The sequence below is a fragment of the Thamnophis elegans genome, chromosome 4 (genome assembly GCF_009769535.1).
Source record: "Thamnophis elegans isolate rThaEle1 chromosome 4, rThaEle1.pri, whole genome shotgun sequence".
In the NCBI taxonomy this organism is placed as follows: domain Eukaryota; kingdom Metazoa; phylum Chordata; class Lepidosauria; order Squamata; family Colubridae; genus Thamnophis; species Thamnophis elegans.
The window spans coordinates 105,548,855-105,571,417 of NC_045544.1; the positions used below are offsets into that span (position 1 = coordinate 105,548,855).

Consider the following 22,563-nt stretch of genomic DNA (forward strand, 5'->3'; position numbering starts at 1 on the left):
GCTCAAGGTTGACTCAGCCTTCCATCCTTCCGAGGTGGGTAAAACGAGGACCCAAATTGTTGGGAGCAATATGCTGACTCTGTAAAACCGCTTAGAGAGGGCTGTAAAAACTATGAAGCGGTATATAAGTCTAAGTGCTATTGCTATTATATTTTCCCCCTTGTCGAAACTTCGATCCTACCAGCCTTCTTCTCACCCTATGGTTGGTATGGCAGCAGATTTGTCTGTACAGCTTGAAATATAAACATCAACAGTTTGAAAAGAATTTGTTAAAAAATAGGTAGTCAATCCAAGTTCTCAACAGATGTAATACATCACCTGAAGCAATTAGCCAGAAGTTTTGCAGCTGGATTTTAGCTAACTGAAGCTTTCAAAGAGTGTCAAGACCAGCCCACATGAAGAGCATTATATAGCAATAGCACTTAGATTTATATACAGCTTAACAGTTCTTTACAGCCCTCTCTAAGCAGTTTACAGGGTAACATATTGCTGACTCTGGCTCCTCATTTTACCAACCTCGGGAAGGATAAAAGGCTAAGTCAACCTTGAGCTAGTGAGGATCAAACCCCTGGCAGTCAGCAGAATTAGCCTCAATACTGCATTGTAACCACTACACCACCATGGCTCATAATTACATGACCTCTCACTGGAGGTTATTCAAGTATGGGCACTATAGCGTGGATAAGCTGATAATGCTGAAGTTTCATCTTCATATTGCAAAGCAATTAAGAAAAACATCCATTAATATGATAATGTCACACATTTCAACTATTTTAGCAATTATTCCTTCTATTCTGATGGTGTTTGATTAGGGGCTTGTCTCCCAATCCCTGCCAACATAAATTCCACAGGATACTTTTTTGAGGAGAGTGCGTTTGGGGGAGGACATTACTGTTCAATTAATTGAAAATCAATAAAAGTGTACAATGTAGATAGGGGCTACAACTCACAAGCTTGAAATGGAATGGAAGGGAATGGATGAGAAGGGAAGGAAAGGAAATTTGTTTTTTTAATCTAAAGCTAGCTTTTTTTAAAGAAATGATTCTGACACAATGACATGTGGAACTGCCTTTTATTATATTGAACTATGTGGCCCAGGACTGTCCCCACTGGCTGAATCTACATTGTCTACATTGTAGGCACTTCTTTACCTACTTTCTGATATTTTCTGGACCTTTTCCATGTAAATGGACAATTTATCCATTATCTATCCATTTATCTAGCCCAGTGACAAGCTATGCTAGAGGCTCAGAGGATAATAATTCCCATTTACTAGACCTTTAAGCAGAGGTTCTACGATTGAATTTGGATCAGGTACTCTGATCTCTGGTATTAGCAATCCTATGGTGCTTTGGCACTAACTTTTTGTTCATATCTGTGCATTTGGATCCAGGTTAAAACTTGCCATCATTTTAAAAAGGTAACCAATGCACAACATTCATTAGTGTTTATAGTACATAATCTATTTTTATCACCTTTCTCTCCAAAATTCCCAGGACTTAGCAATTTTTTGAGGTTGCACAATTAGGAATAAGGGTTGCAATATTGTTGGAAACTCTGGAGGCTGTTTCCCATTTTATTGTTAGTATAAATAGTGCAACATCTGTTCCCTGAGTGTGTGTATCGTTTTGTGAAAGAAAAGACCTGGAGCCAAATTCCATTTTTGATTCATAAACACTTGTTGAAGAAAAGCCAATGGGGATCCAAGCAAACGTCAACAAACCCATCCAAATCTCAGGCTATTCATTTTCATTCTTTGGCTTCAATTGAGAAAAACAAAACACAAAACTTGTATCTTTTCATCTAATTATAGTGGGTAGTGGTTATCTAGTGCAATATTAAAAAAAATCTCTTATATTGCTGTAGTTTGTTTCTCTGTACCTTTATTTACAGTGCCAGACTTATTTAACAAAAAGTCATTTTCAAATTAATTTACACTTTTCTAAATTAAGCAGAAATTAATTAAAATTAAAATAAGTTGCAGTTAACACCCCAATAATTTTCACAAATCTCAAGCTTTTGCCTTTAAATGATTTATCATGCCCAAACTAAGTGCATTAACTCCTCTTAAAACTAATACAACTACGACCCATAGTTAAATGAGAGCATAATAGGTGGTAGGCCTGTATGACCTATGAATATAGAAAGTAAATATTGCCCACCATCCATAGAGGTTGATCTTAATTTGATTGACGTTGCTCAGATTCCAGCCAATCACGTCTTTTGGGGATACTATATACTATAAATTAAGGATCAATGGAAATAACTGACTCTAATCCCCAGCTCATGGCATTATTTCTAAGCTGCTTCCATGGGCCAGCCTCCTTTCTCAAAGTATCAAATATTGGTTCCACCTCTCTGCTCCTATTCTCCACTTCTGAACACTTACCCTTTATATGTTGCAGAGACTAAGGATTAATTACTCATTACAGTACTACTATTAATCAATTACCATAGTAAGGATCTATTACTATTAACTGATATTCTAAGACAGGAGAGTGTCATATAAAATACATTATAAATCAAAATTATTTGCTTTTTAAATGTATTGTCTGGATTATGATTTTTCATTTTTAATCTTCATGCTTATCCACACAGAGGTTGCCCAGAATAAATTTCTATGAATCCCCTGTGAGAAATTCCCAGTGGATTTGTCTAATACTTTCAGAAAGCCCAGCAATACCTTCCCTACTCTTTGTCCCATCTTCTGTCTAATATATATTAAGTTTGGCCTTGCAGTTTCCTTTTGGCTAGTTTGACTGACAGCTGCTGATACATTACTTCCTTGTGAATTTCTGCAATCCACCTTTAAAACTATCTGAATCTGTGGTCATCATAGAAACTAATTCCATATTGACTGTACTATCCAACCATTTCAATGGATAACTCAACTTTTTAGCAATAGCACTTCGCCTTATATACTGCTTCATAGAGCTTTATAGCCCTCTCTAAGTGATTTACAGAGTCAGCATATTGCTCCCAACAATCTGGAACCTCCTTTTACTAAACTTGAAAGGATGAAAGCCTGAGTCAATCCGTCAGGCAGGGGCCAGAGTCAGGTGCAATACTGCATTCTAACCACTGTATCACTGTATCACAGCTCTTTCAGTATCTGAACTATGGCTCTTTTTGTATTTGAAATCTCCCACTTTTCCCATACTACTTTTCTTTTTCTGTAACACAAAGGATGTACTTTGATCAGTGCCAACTATCTTCTATGTGGCAGACTATCCATCGGTAAGGATGTTAATCTGGTTTCTAGATTTTGAAATTCCTTAGTATATAGTGTCTTGAGCTGCAGTATTAAAATGCAGGTATATGATTCAACGGCATGCTACAATATCAATTATATCATTTTTATTTGTACCACTTCTGATTAATGTCATCCTACATTCATTTTTATCCCCTAAATTCATCATACACTATGGCCACATTTATTGCTCCAGTTTTCTTTCACCAAGCTGTGAAACAGCCTCCTTACCTTGGCACACATTATGATCGTTTGCCTCGTACCCAGCTGCACACTGTATCTGAGATGGTACCTGAGGTGTCCGGCGGATAGGATTACCATTTCTGCTACCAGTGTCTGATGCTGTTTGTTCTTGGCCGTTGTTGACAATAATCTGGGCTGTTCTGGGCAGACAGAGGTATCCTCCAAGTGATTAACACATTTCATTCCACCTTTACATGCTTCGTGCACAATTTCACATTCATCAATATCTGTGATCAGTAATGACAAAAAGAAAAGCAATTATTAATCATAGTGAGCTCTGTGTTATTTGTCAAGATTAATAATCTGAAGTAAACAGTAGTGTTCAGGAAATTATCAATAGTTAGAATAACAAGTGGACTGATGAATGAAGAAATAAAATTAAGCCAGCATCAGATGACAAGTTCATGTTCCTTTTTAGATGGATATGTCTATGGTTTTGAACAGGTAATATTAGAAGCCCTACATATAGATGATATAGACAAAAGACAGGCGAGCATTTGGATTTTGAGTTCCACTCGTAAATATATATTTGATTTTGTAAGTTAAGTGACCCCCTAACTATAGGAAGATGAACACCACTCTGGAAAAGAGAAATAGATGTATTAATTATTGCAACATTTCAAATTATTTTTAGAATAAAAGAACGAAGGGACGTGGAAGTTCTGGAACACATTTTCTAATCAGCTGTCATCAGGAGGATTCGAGATGAGATGCTGCGGGTGTGCCATCTTCCTGCCACATAGTAGCTTTCTTGTCAAAGCAATGGAGTCCAAGACGGATGGTACTGAGAGACTTTTAATCTGCCTTGCATGGGTCAGAGGTGGGTCATGTAACACTTCTAATTTTGCAAGCTCCACTGGGCTCCTTACAGGCTTTCAGATTCAATTCAGGTGTTGCAACCATCTCTTAAGCTATTTATGGTACAGGTCTGGTTATCTGCAGAAACCCCTCCCCCTGTCCCAGGTCTCCATTTGTCTCTGTCCCACTAAACCTGGCAAGATGGATATGTTTTGGATCCCTTCTATGAGACAAGTCACCTTGTGGGATCCAAGAAGCAGATCCTCTCTATCAAGTGCTTTCCCTTTGGAACAGCATATGCTCTGAGATTAAGATGTCCTGACCCTGTCAGTCTTTCATAAGACCTTGAAAACATGACCTCTACCATATAAGCCTGTTTTGCAATGATTTGGAATATATTTGAAGTGTGGTCTGGGTTTTGCTGTGTGTAATGTGCTTCTGTTTTTTGTTTTATTATATTTTATTTTAATGTTTTAATCATCCTTAGCTAACAAGTTTCTATTAATGAGTTGGGCAGCCATATAAATTATTTAAATAAATCATTCATATCAAATATGACAGGACTGATGAACTGTTCAGCCTCGTGTATGCATTTTATAAAATTTTACATTTGTATGATCCAAAGAGAACAACCCTTGTGGATCATTCTCATTAGATCAAAAATTAAAAAAAACATATCAGGAGGTGACCCAAAACACAGATAATTGGGACAACTACTGCTATTAAAGATATATCTCCAAATTTGCATATATGAAAACCTCTAGATTCCCCCATTGTTTTCTCTATAAAAAGCTTCCACTGGGGAAACTACAGAGGAAATTTTACTATGCAAGATCTGGCTTCTAAGTACTTCTGACAGATATGAAACTATTAATGCACACCCAATGTACCTTTGCATCGCTGCATGATGGGGTCCCATTCATAACCATCTGTGCATTGCTGCATAGAAAACAAAAAATGAAGAAAAATAGATTAAATGCACTGATGTTAAGCCACAAAATGATTGATGAACTGGCATATTTCCATTCATCACATTACTGCTACATAGGAATGGCCTCCAGAGTTTGAAAGAATTATTTCACAGCAATTAACAAACATATCACTGTGGAATTCTCAATTCAATCTTTTTATATTCCACGAATCACTTTTTAACATCTAGGTTGCTGCATGATCTTCCTGAAATTTTGTTGATAATACTTACAAGACCCTTCAATTGATTTATTTGAAGAATCAAAGATTATCTATCATTAATGCACCATGTAATTATTTCCTAGGTAGTTCAGTATTTTTAATATTTTTTTACATATTTATTTCTTACTTAAAACCTCTCATCTAAGTCAGAACCATGTAGCACTTAACCTAGACCAGCCTTCTAGATTTGAATGGCAGATAAGAATTTTTATCTAGGAAAAGTCCAAGGTTTCAATTTCTGCCTTTCTCCATTTTAAAGATGCCACAGAGGCTACAGTATATTATTTTAGAATTTATTCTCCCACCTGCGCATCCTCCTCCATCCAATGTTGGATGCTATGTTCCCAAAATTGTGATATTAGTAGGGAATCTTGTATCTTTAAGAAGTATCTCATAGTTATCAAATAATAAAACTAATGAGAATTGAAATCCATTCACAAAGACAGCAGCAGATTGGAAACTGCTGTTTTGGTACTGAAATAATAACTATCTAGTAAAACGAGATTTAGATACAGAATTATTTTCTAGCAGGTTTTTTCCACATCCACTCCTTGAAAATCACAGATTCTCTGAATGAATAAAAAACAACATTTTTGAAAACACTCTAACATACTAAGTTTTTTTCTCTTTCTTCTCTTTGTTAAAATACCATCTTACCCGTGAATGTGATAGTTTCATCTGCTTCTTGTGAGTGTCCTGTAGCAAGGAGCAGAGCAGCCAGGACAGCAAAGATGACCATGATGAATCTAAAAAAAAAAAGCATTATTTTTTTAAAAATATTTGATATATACTCATATAAACATATCGGGTATATCTGAGGACATCTCTACACTTCCCTGTTGTGTTTGCTACAGGTACCCTAAAGGTAAAGGTCATGTCAACCCTACTAAAACATAAAACAATTAGTTAGGAGGGAGGCGAATGTAACTTAGAGAGAGCTTGGGAAGAATTCCATGGATGAGAATCCTCAAGGGGAAAACCAACTCAAGAATCTTGGGAAATTTTGAAAATGAGATTACAAAAGACCAGTCCAGCACAATACCAATGAAGAAGAAAAATAACAGCTCCAAAAGAAACAGCATGGCTGCATACAGAATTCTCTGACAAATTGAAAGACAAAAAAGATAAGTATAAAAAATGTAAAAGGGGGACATAACTAAGGCAGAATATCAGGAAATAGCCCAAGCCTGTAAAGATGAAGAGAGGAAAGCTAAGGCCTTATAATGAAGAAAGGCTTGCCACAAAGTAAAAAAAAAAAAACCAAAACAAAAAAAGCTTCTTCCAAAATGTTAAAAACAAGAAAAAAGTTAAGGAAACAATTGGTCCCTTGCTGGGAGAAAGTGGCAAGAAGGTGACAAGCAACAGGAGAAAGCAGAACTATTTAACTCATTTTTTGCATCTGTCCTTTACACAAGGGAAAAAACAGTCCAACCTATCAAAAACAGCACCACAAAAATCAGATTAGGAACCAAGTTGAAATAGAGAAGAAAATGGTAAGTAAGCACCTGTCTACCCTAGACAAGTTCAAATTACCAGGACCGGAGGGATTACACCCCAGGGTTCTGAAGGAACTGGCAGATGAGATCTCAGAACCCTGAACTATATCTTCAGAGATTCTGGGCACCGGGGAACTACCAGAGGACGGGAAAAAGAGCAGATGTGGTTCCCATCTTCAAAAAAGGAAACTACAGACCTATCAGCCTGACCTCAATACCAGGAAAGATTCTGTAAAAGATAATGAAGCACCGAATTAGAGAACACCTAGAAGTAAACAAAGTAATGGGTTTTGACAACATGGGTTTGTCAAAAACAAATCATGCCAGACTAATCTTATTGCATTCATTGACAAAGTGACAAAATTAGTAAGGTAGACCATAATCTACTACTAGATAAAGTAGAAGAATGTGGGTTAGACAGCATCACCACCACATGGATTCGTAACTGGCTGACCAACCACACTCAATGTGTAGTCCTCATTGGAACTGCATCTACATGGAGGGAAATATGCAGTGGAGTATCCCAAGGCTCTTCAATATCTTCATCAATGATTTGGATGAGGGAATAAATGGGGAACTCATCAAATTTGCAGATGACACCAAGCTGGCAGGAATAGCCAACACTCCAGAAGATAGGCTCAAGATACAGAAGGATCTTGACAAACTTGAACATTGGGCACTATCTAATAAATGAAATTCAATGGTGAAAAGAGTAAGGTTCTACATTTAGGCAACAAAAACGAACGCACATGTACAGTATAGGTGGTACCTTGCTCAATAGTAGTAACTGTGAGATCTTGGAGTCCTAGTGGACAACCATTTAAATATGAGCCAGCAGTGTGCAGCAGCTGCCAAAAAAGCAACACAGTTCTAGGCTGCATAAACAGAGGGATAGAATCAAAATCACGTGAAGTGTTAATACCACTTTATAATGCCTTGGTGAGGCCACACTTGGAATACTGCATTCAGTTTTGGTTGCCACAATGTAGAAAGATGTGGTGACTCTAGAAAGCATGCAGAGAAGAACAACAAAGATGATTAGGGGCCTGGAGACTAAAACATTAAGAACGGTTGCAGGAACTGGGTATGTCTAATTTAATGAAAAGAAGGACTAGGGGAGCCATGATAGCAGTGTTCCAATATCTCAGGGGTTGCCACAAAGAAGCGGGAGTCAAACTATTCTCTGAAGCACCTGAGCATAGAACAAGAAGCAATGGGTGGAAGCTAATCAAGGAGAGAAGCAACTTAGAACTCAGGAGAAATTTCCTGACTGTTAGAACAATTATCAGTGGAACAGATTGCCTCCAGATGTTGTGAATGCCCCAAAACTGGAAGTCTTTAAGAAGATGTTGGATAGCCATTTGTCTGAAATGGTATAGGGTTTCCTGCCTAGGCAGGAGTTTGGACTAGAAGACCTCCAAGGTCCCTTTCAACTCTGCTATTGTATTGTATTGTATTGTATTGTATTGTATTGTATTGTATTGTATTGTATTGTATTGTATTGTATTGTATTGTATAAAACACTGTTCAATCCTGAGTGTTCAATCCTCTACCTACATGAAAAACAAGGTTCAAGGAGAAAGGTTCTAGTTTTCTGCATGCTGCTAATTACCAGAACAAATATTCATTTAATTGTACAATTTTCCCAGACAGGATTTTACCACTAAGATCTATGTCACAGGAAGAAAGAGCATGGCTAAAAGCACCCTTCTGAATCTAGGTTTTGTAAAGAAAAAAGAAAAAAAAACCACCCTTCAGCTAGCTTATTTGATGTCCAGTCATAGGCAAAAGAACCCCCACCCTGCCTACTAATTAAAAAGTGCACAATATTCATAATGCTGCTGCCAAATAGCATCCATTTGCTAAACAAATTAAAGGTGATCCACTTCATTGTTAATATTACTAAGATACACACACAGAGATATAATGCTCAAATGACCTGCTCCGTCACTGATGTGCTCCATCAGATATGACATGCTCCATCACAAACGGTTTTAAGAAGAGATTGGACACCCATTTGTCTGAAATGAAATAGGGTCTCCAGCTTGAGCAGGGGGTTGGATTATACAACCTCCAAGATCCTTCTAACTCTGTTATTCTGTTGCTCAAATATTGGGATATGTTATGAAACTTGCTCCAAGATAGAGGACACAGCAAACCTACTTGGATAAATTAAAGGGAAGGGTCCCAAAGTATAAAAGTCCTAAAGAAAGTTGACATTAGTATATTTCCAGAACTAGAAATAAAAACATGAGCATTATAATAAAACAAAACATATTATGCCCAATATATTATTTAAAGCAACATTATTTATGTAACCACAAGGCACTTTTGTGAAATCCAGATATTTTAAAAAGTTAATTTATTTTTAAAAAAACACCTGGAATCATTCTAAATATGGTATTATAAGTGCTGTAATTAAATATCAATCTAAACAAACACAGAATAACAATCCAAAGAACAAAATGAAATCAATCATTTAATCTTTTGTTGGCCAAAAGCTTTCAGTACTATTAAGAAAACTTTCTTGGTTTTAATATAAGCCACACTAGTTCAATTGGTTACTTTGGGCCAGTCCAAAATAGCTCACATGTTGTGGTTGCAGAAAAATTAGAAAGAGGGAACACCTAAATGTAAAGTAGGGTATAAAATAAATAATGACAATAAATAAAATACCTTTCCACTGATCGGACTTATTTCCCAATAAATATAAGTAGGATTGCAGTGTGGCAGTGCTTAAAAAAGATCTAATCAGAGAGAAAATCATAACTTTGTGAGGACTAATAGCTTTGAAAACTCAAGCTCTGTGTTTACTCAAATCCCACCTTTGAATACTGTTATAGAATTGTCTGTGTCTTCACTGGCAATTGAAAGTTGAGTGTCAAGAATAAATAAATGGCTTACATAAGAAAAGAGACACAGGAGACACACATTTTAAATCAATGCCACCCAGCTGGCATTGAGGCTTTAGCACGTAACAGGACTAAGCACTCTTTACTGGCATTGCCAAAGAAGACCGAAGTGCCATGGGGCAAGCAAGGCAGGGGTGAAAAAAAAATCAAGAGGTACAATAAAAGGGTTTCAATTGCACGGTTGCAGCCACCCTCTTAATGTTTTCAAATAAATATAGCAATAGCTATAGCAATAGTAGTTAGACTTATATACCGCCTCATAGGGCTTTCAGCCCTCTCTAAGTGGTTTACAGAGTCAGCATATTGCCCCCAACAACAATCTGGGTCCTCATTTTACCCACCTTGGAAGGATGGAAGGCTGAATCAACCCTGAGCCGGTAAGATTTGAACAGCTGAACTGCAGAACTGCAGTCAGCTGAAGTAGCCTGCAGTGCTGCATTTAACCACTGCGCCATCTCGGCTCTATGTAATTAATAACATCTCCCTGGCTTTTTCACTTTGCAGGACACACTAACTTTGTCCTCTGAGTCAATTTCAGTATGTTGCGCATACTGTACAGGGCCATTAGGCTGTTTCTCCTCTTTGGAGCGTCTTTTCCACTGACAATCTATCCTTCCAGCTCAGTTAAAAAGCTCACATGCTTGCCTTGGTGGGCAGATACAATACTGGCTTTCCTGCCCTTGATCTCATTTTCTCTCATTCACAGGACATAGCAAGGCTTTATGGGATTTTTTAAAATTATCTTTACCAATATCCAGTTTTCTCTTCTTTCTATTCTAGTGCAGGGACTGCTTTTGGGATGAACAAACACCATTTCACACAATTCTACCAATATATAGCACACTACTGACTACTTTTGCCACAATCAATCAAAGTTGTAATTACTTTAAATTACCCTGACTCACAGAAAAGCTGATTAAAATATTAAGAAAGTGATCTGGATATGCACTAACAATAAGAGCAGTTTCTACATTTGGTTCTTACGATAGGTGGTATTCAGCAGTTTGGAGAACTGGTAAATACCAACTCTGACTGGCCCCTGTATTCTATGCCTCCGGAGTCCCAGCTGATCAGGAGGAAATGGGGATTTTGCAGTATCCTTCCCCTGCCACGCCTACCAAGGCATGCCACGCCTACCAAGCCACGCCCACAGAACCAGTAGTAAAAAAATTGAATCCCACCACTGGTTCTTACTCTGTACTGACTGTATCATTTTGAAATAAAGGTGTGGATTAACATGATAGGTAGTGATTCCATACTTCGTTTTTGTCATGCTTGCCACATGACCACGGAGATGTCTTTGGACAGTCCTAACTCTTCAGCTTTGAAACGGAGGTTCAAGGTTCATTTTATTTATATGCCGCCCTATTCCCAGCGGGACTCAGGGCGGCGCACAAACCCAAGGAAGGGGGAGGGAAACACAAAAACTACAAAGAGTACAGGGCATTTAAAACAACCAACAGCCACACGATTCGAGAGGGGAAGGGAACTCATCGACCCCAGGCCTGCCGACACAGCCAGGTTTTAACGGCTTTTCGGAAGGCCTGGAGAGAGGTGAGGGTCCAAATCTCTGCGGGGAGCTCGTTCCAAAGGGCCAGAGCCACCACAGAGATAAGCACCACCCCCTAGAGTCAGGAATGAATAGCACATATGTGCGAAGGGAACCTTTACTTTTACCTTAAGGGACTATTAGCATATAAAGTTCTGTTTCTCAATCACAGGGATTTGAAGATGTGTGGACTTCAACTCCCAGAATTCTTTAGAGAATGTGCTGGCTGGGAAATTCTGGGAATTGTAGTCCATCGACTTTCAAGTTATTGAGATTGAGGAACACTGATGGAAAGATAAAGCAATAAAACATGTCTTCCCTTCCTTTAGTTTCAAAAAATTGATTAGTAGGGTGCATAGTAGCAGTGATGGCAGATCTACTCTGTATGAGCACATTCCTTCAATGTGTGCAGCAGTTTGAATGAACTATATGATGTGCACCAAGCTGCTTTTTTCTCTGGAAAAAAAAAGGGAGGGACATTTCAAGCAACACATATAAATAAAACTTCATGAAAAATGTTTTTTTTTCTGTTCATGAGCTTCAAAGTATTTGACACCATCTGGAATTAAAGCCCGAACTTCTGAATTGCTATGGAATTGGATTAAAAAACATATGATCTCACCATCACATCTCCATACCAACTCTTCAGATGTAACATAAAATTGGAAACAAAACTAAGGGTTTTTAAAAGAAGGATGTGTAAAACTAAGAGGGGATCCACCCTCTTGCTTCCCCCCATTTATATATCATTGATCATTCAGGCAGATGTTGGAACAAGCCCGTTTCTAAATGATTCAAATATTAACTGTTTGCTATATGCAGATGTTTTGGTCCTGTTACAGGAACAGGCAACAGCCCAGGATTAGGAAGTGGTGTCATTTCATGCCTTAGGGATTTACTTTCTGATTTCATGAAACAGTTTTTTCATCCGAAGGTCATTTCTCATTGACTTCAGCCACTTTCTACCATCCAAGTTGAGCCACCGCCAAATAATTGTTTGTAAATAGCAACAGGCCCTCTGACAAAATTCCGTTGTGTTTCTTATGTATTGACTCCCATATGCAAGCAAAACTGTAGGAGATATTTAAGTGGAGACCTTTAATTGTTGATAAGTGAGAATCAGGGAGAAGAAGACGGTTCAAAAATCATATTTCTTTTATGACTCTTGCAAAGTTGATGGACAGAAACAGTGTTGGCATCATTCAGGGGCATCTTTTTGCAAGGCAGGATGAAAACAAGATGGTGTTGAAGTCCCCCCTGCACATAAAAAAGGTTTCAATCCTACAGGCACCATCCTGATATTTTTATCATCTCCCTGAACAACACTGAATAGCACACAAATGATGGGCAACCAAAACATTCACAAATGGGGAAAGTCATCTAGTTCAAAAACACTTAGAGAACATTTATTCCTCTTGCTCCAAATTTTAACTGAAGCAAGAAATACCATTTGCAGGAAATTATGCCAGGAGCCAAAGATACCACTAGAAATAGGAAGCTGGCATGCTATAGTGCAAAGCTTCAGCCCCTTACTGCTCTGAGACTTGTTCTTCAATGTTGGGAGGATAAACTTATGGCCTTCAATTACTTAATTACTCAATAAACTGAAAAGTTGATACTTATAATTACAGATTTGTTTACAGATACAGACCATGTATGGATCATTATAATGAAAGATATGTAAAACAAAACATACAGTGTGTGAATGAGATTTTTGTGTGTGTGTGTATGTGTGTGTGTGTATGTGTGTGTGAGATGGACTAGAGCTACTATATAAGGGATGCAAAAAGTTTTATTTTTCTGGTGTCTTTCTGTGATCACTCAAATTGGATGGTGGAGAAAATATCATTAAGACAATTAATAGTTAGGTAATTCCAGTCATTAAATATTCAGCTAAAATAGTGGATTGGATACAAGCAGAACTGAAACAGAAAAAAGACAGTAAATCATGTCCTTCATCATGTTGACAGATGCTACTTACCAAAGAAAATAGGTGGGCTGGAATGCGTGGCCCGACAAAACCGCGCTCGTCAAAATAGCGGTGATAAAACCGTGTCGCTAAAGCCACGACGTCATCACCGCGCGTCATCACCGCCATGACAACAGCGCGGCGACAGAAGGGCGCTTTAAAACAGCGCGGCGGCAGAAAGCCGATTTAAATTAAGGTAAGGGTTAGGTTTAGGTTTAGGTTTAGGTTTAGGGTTAGGGTTAGGTTTAGGATTAGGTTTAGGGTTAGGTTTAGGGTTAGGTTTAGGGTTAGGTTTAGGGTTAGGTTTAGGGTTAGGGTTAGGTTTAGGGTTCTGAGTGTTTCGGAAGGCGCGGATTTGCCCTCCGCGGTTATGTCATCGCGGTAGGGTCGCATTTTCCTTAGCGCTTCGGACGGCGCGGATTTGCCTCCGCACTTATGTCGGTGCGGATAAGGGCTTCGCGGTTTTGTGGTGGAACCACTGGAATGTTGCAAGTACACCAGGCAGTTGATAAGAAGAAAAAAGAGAATTGGAAGAACATCTGAAGGAAAGTGAAGAAGATGCACTGAAACTAGTATACCACGAATAAAACAATACCAGGCAAAACTGATAGCAATAAGACCTGACAATAGCTAAGAAGAGAGGAGTTGAATAAAGAAACAGAGGGGCTAATTCTAGCTGCCAAGAAAAAGCCTTAAGTGCATATAAAGCCAGATTTGAGAAGACAGCACAGACAGCAAATACCACCTGTCCAATGAAGCTGAAGAAACTGCAGACCACCTAGTTAGCTGCTGCAAGAAGACTGTACAGATTGACCACAAATAATAATGGCATGACAAAGTAGCAACAATGGTGCATCGGAAGATCTGCAAGAAACATCATTTGCAGGCAAGCAAGAACTAGGGGGACCACAAAATACAGAAAATAACAGAAAATGAAGAAGCTAGAGAGCACTGGGAATTTAGAATTTCACTAGACAGGCACCTGCCATATAACATTCCAGATTTAATATCTGCTGATAAGAAAGACAAAAAAAGTCTGGATAGCGATGTTGCAGTACTCGGAGATAACAGGAGAGAGAACTGGAGAAAATTATAAAATGCAAAGACATAGAAATAGAAGTAGAACGACTGTGGCAAAAGAAAACAAAGATAGTATCAATAATAATAGGTGCCTTGGGTGTACTCCTAAAACATTTGGACCACCACTTGGATGCCATCAGCATTGATAAACTCACTCCCAGTCAATTACAAAAGGCATCTTTATTTAGAATAGCTTACCTCCTGCAATTATATTTTTATCTCCATCAAACATTTGCCTATGTCAGGTCCAAAGGAAGGACGTGATGGGCGGATAAAAATGCCAGAATCAGTCTAAACATCTGGCTGATTGTTAATGAAGCATAATAATAATATATACATTTCTTCCTCTGGTCCTGAATCACATTAATCCAAGGTCTTGATTAAAAGTCTCTACTGAGCTTATTGGAGGCAGATTTAGAGAAAGGGGAAGAACGGATCTATTTTGTTTTCTACAGATTCAATAGGGAGTGGAGGAAACCATCATATAATCTTGACATTGCTAAACATGACCCCCAAGAAATTTTCTCCCAGAAAAGAAAGGAGAACTTGCCTAATTGTAGCAAACAATATGCTAAGAGAAAAACTGTCATTTTGGCATATTGCCACTGCTATAATCAAGAAGGGCTCTTGATTAAGAACCACTGTTTATACATCTTGCCATATGGCAGGTAAAGCTATCTTCAGGTTCTCCAGAGATTGACAGAAAGTCTCCCAGACTTGGGATGGTATATACCTCCCACTACTGGATGTACACAAGACAGCAAGTGCTTCTAAAGAGCAGGAGTTGCCCAACCCTCAGATGGGTTCTTTATTCTATTCTTCATTCTTCTCCTTTCTCTTACAATATTTCTTTGTTACATTCTGTTTTGTGGGAAGAGAGAGACTTTTTTTTAACTATAGCTGTCCCTCTCTTGTTCAGATTTCTCCAAATTGCAGTGGATTTGGAAGCTCTTTATGAACTTCACTCTTAAAACTTCTGAACTTCTAGAAAGCTTGCTGGAAGCCAACTAACTTTTTTTTGTTGGTGCAGCCATAACACCCAATAAGGTAGCATTACTTGAGAATTCTGAAGAACTTTACTTCCCTTATTTTTCATGTTTGATATACCAGCCGATAGTGGGGAGGGGTGGGAGCAACAATGCTCTGTATATCCCACCATAGCATCTATATGGAGGAATTGCAGGGGATTAAAATGGCAGCTAATAGTCCAGTGGTGGGATTCAAATTTTTTTACTACCTGTTCTATGGGTGTGGCTTGGTAGATGTAGCAGGGGAAAGACACAGTAAAATCTCCATTCCCTCCCCACCCCAAGGGAAGGTTACTGCAAAATCCCCATTTCCTCCTGATCAGCTGGGACTCGGGAGGCAGAGAATAGATGGGGACAGGGCCAGTCAGCGGTGGTATCTACCGTTTTTCCAAACTACTCAAAATTTCTGCTACTGATTCTACATAACTGGTCAGAACCTGCAGAATACCATCTCTGTACTAGTCCCAGTTACATTTTAATCCCCCAGGCATTGGATGCATAGAACCAGTTTCAGATGCCTTACACTCAGTGGTGGTATTATCAACTGGTTTAACAACTGGTTTGGTGATCACACACTTTGTGTGCATGCACAGTTTGAAGAAATCTTCACCTCCAGGTTTCTTCGGAGGAGTAACACAGCTGATTCATGCAGCAATCCGCCTTGCTGCACGAATCAGCTGAATACATAAAGGTAGGGAAATAGCGCAGGAAGGTGGATGGGTCCATCCGATTGTCGGAGCTACTGGTTCACCTGAACTGGTCCGAACCAGTAGAATCCCACCCCTGCTTATACTTGACAATGGGGTTGTGAAGGAATGTAGTTCTTACTTTGGCAATAAGAAATGAAATTCAAACTAATCTCACCCTCATTTTGTTTAGTATAAGACAGGATGCAGAGAGATTTTGACAGGCTTTCCAGGTGCTATTATTCTATCCTATACAATGAAGAACACTACTAAAACTCTTGCTTTGACCTTGTCTACCTCAAAGAGCTGACAGACACTGACACCTAAATTCATTGGATAACAAATAAAACCTTGTGCAATGTGTGAAATGGCTCTAATGGACAAGACAAAACCAGAATCTGGACATTTCCTTAAATTATCAATTGCTGATATAATAAGGCAACATTTCCCTTGTACATTTATTGGGAATACAAACACCCATAATTGCTACTCAGCAGAGAGATTACCTATGTGAGATGGGAATTTGAGGAAAAGGAATCAGATTGAAGAAGGCTACATCTTTCCCTCTTGTCAACCTATCTGCATTACATGGTAATAACTGTACAATGTACAATACAATGGCATTTACAATTCTATCTAACTCCACTTGAGACCATCGTGGGAAGGCTGAATCCCAGCCAGCTTCATCATTGTCTAATTAATGAAGGGACCGCAGCTACGATATAAACAACTCCCTTTGAATACTGTTGAGTTAGAAATGATGATTCAAATAATTTGAGTGCCAATGTCTATTTCACAAATGCAGCCTTCATTGATGAACAGCAACATGTTAATAGGAAAAAAATGGGCAGGAAATTCAGCATCAAATCTCACTACAGTCTGCTACACTATCAAAAAGCAAGAAATATCATACTATGTAAGTTGATATAGTTCTTAGTTTTTACTCCCATGGAGTTCTCCAGATTTGCCTTATTAATCCCAAAATGTTGTGTACTGCCTGTTCCCGCAATGGTTCCTTCAAAGAAACAAATGAGTTTGGACTTCTAGTAAACTAAGACCAGCATCCCAAATCCTGAAAATCCTTTCCCCCTCTCCAAAATTCCCTTGCCCTCTCTATAGGATCTTGTTGCCCCATGTAGGGGTAGGAAAAGGAAGGGTGTCCCTTGATATAAAAATGATCTAGCTAATATTACCTGCTCTGACTAGCAGAACCTCTACTAGTGTTCAAAGAGGTTCTCCCATGTCACTCACCTTATTTAAGGAGACAGGAGGCTAAAGCAGATAAAAATCAGTTGCTGGAATGAGAGAAGTCTAGTTTAACGAAAAGAAGGACTAGGGGAGACATGATAGCAGCGTTCCAATATCTCAAGGAGCGCCACAGAGAAGAGGGACTCAAGCTATTCTCTAAAACATCTGAGGGCAGGACAAGAAGCAATGGACGGAAACTAATCAAGGAGAGAAGCAACCTAGAATAAGGACAAATTTCCTGACAGTTAGAACAATTAATCAGTGGAATGGCTTGCTTCCAGAAGTTGTGGATGCTCCAACACTGCAGGTTTTAAAAAAGAGACTGGACAACCATTTGTTTGAAATGGTATAGGATTTCCTTCCTGGGCAGGGGGTTGGACTAGAAGACCTCCAAAGTCCTTTCCAATTCTGTTACTCTATTATTTGTGTGATTTACAAAATATTAGCAAATGAAAACAGTTTTAATGGGTCGATTTGAAGGACCTACAGAAGTCTAGCAAAATGAAGTTGCACGAAGTTCAGCTTACTGGCTGTACTTTTTATTTCAAACTTAATTGAATCCTAGAATCACTCAGAGCAATTTACTGTATCACATGGGTCAACTCAGGAATCTCCTATTTCTAACAGAATGTCTTACTCAGGTCTCTTTGCTGTCCTGTACCAGAAAGCCTGTATAGCTTCTCTTCTTAGACTGCTGCATGGAGAAGCCAAACTTCTATTCACTCCCAAAAATCTAGGAGTTGAATAGCTCAAAGACAGCCTTGTAGATAAATTCTCCATGCCTAAAGTATCTATGTAGCCCATTATCTGAACAGAAATCTACACAGGCCGGAGAAACTGACCTGTATTAATTTTTTTTTTTTGCATATTGGTACTTGAAAGATATCACCAGGCCTCTTGTCTAATTTTAAATTAAAAAATAAAAGAAAAATCACGAAGGGAGGGGAATGAAAACTAATGCGACAAGACCCATGTAGGAAACATGTATCTCCCATTCTGATCAGTAGGACCCTTCCAGGATCTTTGGAAGTAATATTTACCAACAGCTGTTATAGGTGAGTTTTCTATCCCTTCTACCAGAAATTTCATGAATGAATTGCAAACAAATTTGGGGCTTGTGTCACAGGGTTGAATTTCCTTCTGATGAGTTTTGTCTGTATGAAGTAGCTAAGTAATTAAAGAACCAGGCTAGAAACTGGAAGTCTAAGTTCCAATCCCACCCCAGGCAAGAAGCCAGTCACCCTGGGCCAGTCTCTCTCCCTTTCAACTCTAGCAAAGAAGCAATGGCAAACTACTTCTGAAATCTTGCCAAGAAAACTGCAGGAACTTTCTCAAGCAGTCACCAGGAATCAAGGCTGCCTTGAAAGCACCAAAACCAACCAACCAACCAGGTTTATATCTAAAAAAGGATGGTCCAGCTGCCTCTTCCCAATTGCCTCTTGCTTGCCTATTAGGTGACTAGGAGAACAGCTGGTGATAATTAAATGTCTTGAGATTTTAATCCTGTTTGTGTTGTATTTTTTTTTACTTCCCACTTTTTTCCTGTGAAGGAATTCAGGATAGCAGAAATTGTGTCCCTTCATAGTCTCCTTATCTGACTATTGGCCAGAGCAGCCTAGACTGGGTAAGCAGGACAGCCCTAGAAAAATGTACAAGCGGGCCATGTATGTTCAAGTTGTGACCTCTTCAGTTAAAAGCAGCAAGTGATGTGCAAATCTCCTGTCTGCCATCAGAGGAGATACTCCAGCAGCCTGATCTAAGGCAACCTCCTTGACTAATCTCCCTTTAAGAGGATCTCAAATAACAAAGCTGGGCAAGAATTCTCCCAAGAACTTGGAGAAGTTGCCAGGCTCAAAATAGCCAATACTTGGCTCAACTGGACCACTTCTCTCTGGCAGCATAAATGGATGAGCTCAGAATAAGGTGGCAGATGTGCGTTCAACTCCTGAAATGTGATTCATGATTTTACCTCTTTTGTAAAGACATGTGGGGGGCCAGAACACCCACAGAACTGACATATAAACAATCAGTCTACCAGAACTGATCAATTTACACACACACAAAAGTTTTGGCCACCATGATGTAAAAAAGATGTAGAGACTCTAGAAAGCCTGCAACAGAGATGATTAGGGGACTGGAGGCTAACACATAGGAAGAACGGTTGCAGGATTGGGTATGCCTAGTTTAATGAAAAGAAAGACTAGGAGTGACATAATAGCGATGATCCGATATCTCAGGGGCTGCCACAAAGAAGAGGGAGGCAAACTATTCTCCAAAGCACTTGGAGTAGAGCAAGAAGCAATGGGTGGAAACTAATCAAGGAGAGAAGCAACTTAGAACTAAGGAGAAATTTTCTGACAGATAAAACAATTAATAAATGGAACAACTTGCCTCCAGAAGTTGTGAATGCTCTAGTCCAAGGGGTTGGACTAGAAGACCTCCAAGGTCCCTTCCAACTCTGTTATTCTATTCTATTCTATTCTATTCTATTCTATTCTATTCTATTCTTCTGCATCCTGTCCCATCTTCTGTATCCCAGAAACCTGTTTCTAGGCTGCGCATACCGGATCAGAAAGGAAGATTTGCTACTTTCCCAGGAATTCACTTCAGTGGACTTGGTTAGTTTTGCAATCGGCAATTTGGTTAGTTGCCGGTTCAGGGGGCAGGGGCAGACTTGTACAACGCGATTAATCATGGATACTTTCCCCTCTAAACCTGCACCCTCTGCATTTGCTCTTCCTTGGACGATCTAAATGTTTTTTATTCTCCCTTCACGAAGATCAGCAACTCATCAATACAATTGTTTCCTGCCTAAGCAGGGGGTTGGACTAGAAGACCTCCAAGGTCCCTTCCAACTCTGTTTTTCTATTTTTCTATTCTATTCCTCCGACCCATTCCACGAACACCCGGGGGGCGGGGGGAGAATCAAAACCTCACGCGGGCAAATCTGCCCCGCGACGCGACCTCCTGAAAGATCATCCCACGCGTTCGCACGAGCGTGGAGCAAGCAACCCGTGCAACCGGTGAAACATTGCATCGCACCGCGCTGCGAAACTGTCTTGCTTTCTTCTCCCACCGTGTTACCGCAAAGGCCGGCGAGAAAAGGAGAATCCGGAGCGTCTTACCTGCGTCGCTCCAACAACGGGCGTGCGGCGAGGTGGGGAGGGGATTCCCTTCCCGTGCAGGCAGAGCTGCTGCCAAGGGAGGCGGCTGGGGAGAGCGAGCGGAGCAACTCCCTCCCGAAGAGACGCAGTTGAAGGTTAACCCCGCGCCTTCGCCCGGCTCCTCGAGTCACGGTGGGGAAAGCGCTCTCCCCCCCCCGGCCCCCGCTTCCCCTCCCTCTTGATGTTTTGGACCGACTTTAAAAGTTTTAGCTACCGTCAGCATCCGTTTAACGCCCCCTACCGATCTTCTTCTGAGTTAACCCTTTCTGTGGAGAATTTGGTAACGGGTTGGAAAAAATTCTGTGGCTGGTAGAGGTGAAATGATATCTCGTTGGCCTGAACTTTGCAAAGGAACGAAATCGTATTTTAATGTTTGCATGCATGCTACTGAGCAAGGTCCCCCCCTTTTTTAAACAAGGAAAGGGAACGGCATTCCTGATTTTTAATCTCTCTCAGACATTCCCATTAAGGAAAGCACAGGTAGTCCTCAATTTACGACCACAATTGAGCCCAAAATCTATATTGCTAAGGGAGAAATTTGTTAGTAGCACATACTACTTATATACCACTTCACAGTGCTTTATACCTCTCTCTAAGAGGTTTACAGTTAGCATATTACCCCAAATAATCTGGGTCCTCATTTTATCCATCTGAGAAGGATGGAACACTGAGTCAACCTTGAGTGGGTGAGAATGGAACTGCTGAACAGTCAGTAGTCAGCCTGTGAAAAATGTTCATAAGCCGCTTTTTTCAGTGGTGTTGTAACTTGGTCACTAAGCGAACTGTTGTAAATTGAGGACTACCTGTATTTTACTTAGTTGCAGAAAAGTTCTATCACCACCACCATCTTAATTACTGTTGATGCAATCCACCTGTAATTAATAGAATATGAGTTTATTTTCCCCTAAAATTCCAGAGTTCAGAAGAAAACTCAGGTACTTCTCTGCCCAAATATCTGCAAAACAAAGACAAACAATGGGTGGGCTTGAATGAACCCCAAGCTTTGCAAGAATGAAAAAAATATAATAAAAATAAATTGAATCAGAAAGCTGTGAGAACAATACTGAATAAGCAAGGCTGATCCGAATGTGGAACAGCAGCACATCATTTTGTGGCCTGTCCCCCTTCCTAATAGCCATTAATCAGAACTGTTTAGGTTAACTGGATCTTGCAAATTCAGATGCCTTCTTATTGGTTGGCATTTCAGGAGTCAGCATGAGCATCAGGCCAACCTGTTGATTTTGGAAGGCAAGAATGCTCTGTTTCCCACTTTCCTCTCTTTTTGGTCCCCTCTTTAAGTCAAAGGCCGGTGGAATTTTGTTATCCTTTCTCCATGATTACTTAGTAGAAGTAGTTTTGACACAGTCCTGGATCATGATTGCTTTTCCTCCCTGCCAAACAAGTTGGTGAAGCAAAAATTGAGGCTGAGGGGTGCATTGGATAGAGCAGTCTTTTTCAACCTGGAGAACTTTTAAGTTGTGTGAATTTCAATTCCCAGCATGCTGATTGGAGAATTCTGGGAATCAAAGCCCACACAACTTAAAGTTGTCAAGGTTGAGAAAAATTGGGATAGAGGAGGGGTGTCAAACTTGGAGCGTACCATTGTCATCACATGATGTATCACAACTTTCCCCCCACTTCGCTAAACCTGGGGTAGGCGTGGCCAGCACAGGACACATCCAGCACGTGGGTTTGACAACCCCTGGGATAAAGTGTAGCTGTACTCTCTTGTGGGCAGTAATGATGAGAATGGTGTGTTACATCTGCAGTTCTGAGAGCTTGGGAGCAGGAATGTCTGAAGGAGAGACTAGATGGCATCAACCATCAAGGCTATCATCTTGATTTTTTTTTCATTCCTTGCCTCTTCTGCAGATATTCCTCTTAAGTGATGAGAATGGAGAGCATGTTGAAAGTCCTAAATTAATTTTGTTAAATCCAAAAATCCAAGG

At 39.6% G+C, this 22,563-nt stretch overlaps 1 protein-coding gene across 1 annotated transcript in view; it reads right to left on the minus strand.

Moving 5' to 3' along the window:
* Positions 1-20,752, minus strand: part of EFEMP1 (EGF containing fibulin extracellular matrix protein 1) — a 52,880-nt gene extending 32,128 nt beyond the window's left edge. Inside the window, 5 exon segments of the mRNA XM_032216204.1 lie at positions 3,482-3,658; positions 3,661-3,720; positions 5,182-5,230; positions 6,141-6,228; positions 20,576-20,752. Of these exon segments, the coding sequence (XP_032072095.1) occupies positions 3,482-3,658; positions 3,661-3,720; positions 5,182-5,230; positions 6,141-6,221 (367 nt within the window). The 5' untranslated portion in view covers positions 6,222-6,228; positions 20,576-20,752.
* Between the last annotated feature and the right edge of the window lie 1,811 nt (positions 20,753-22,563).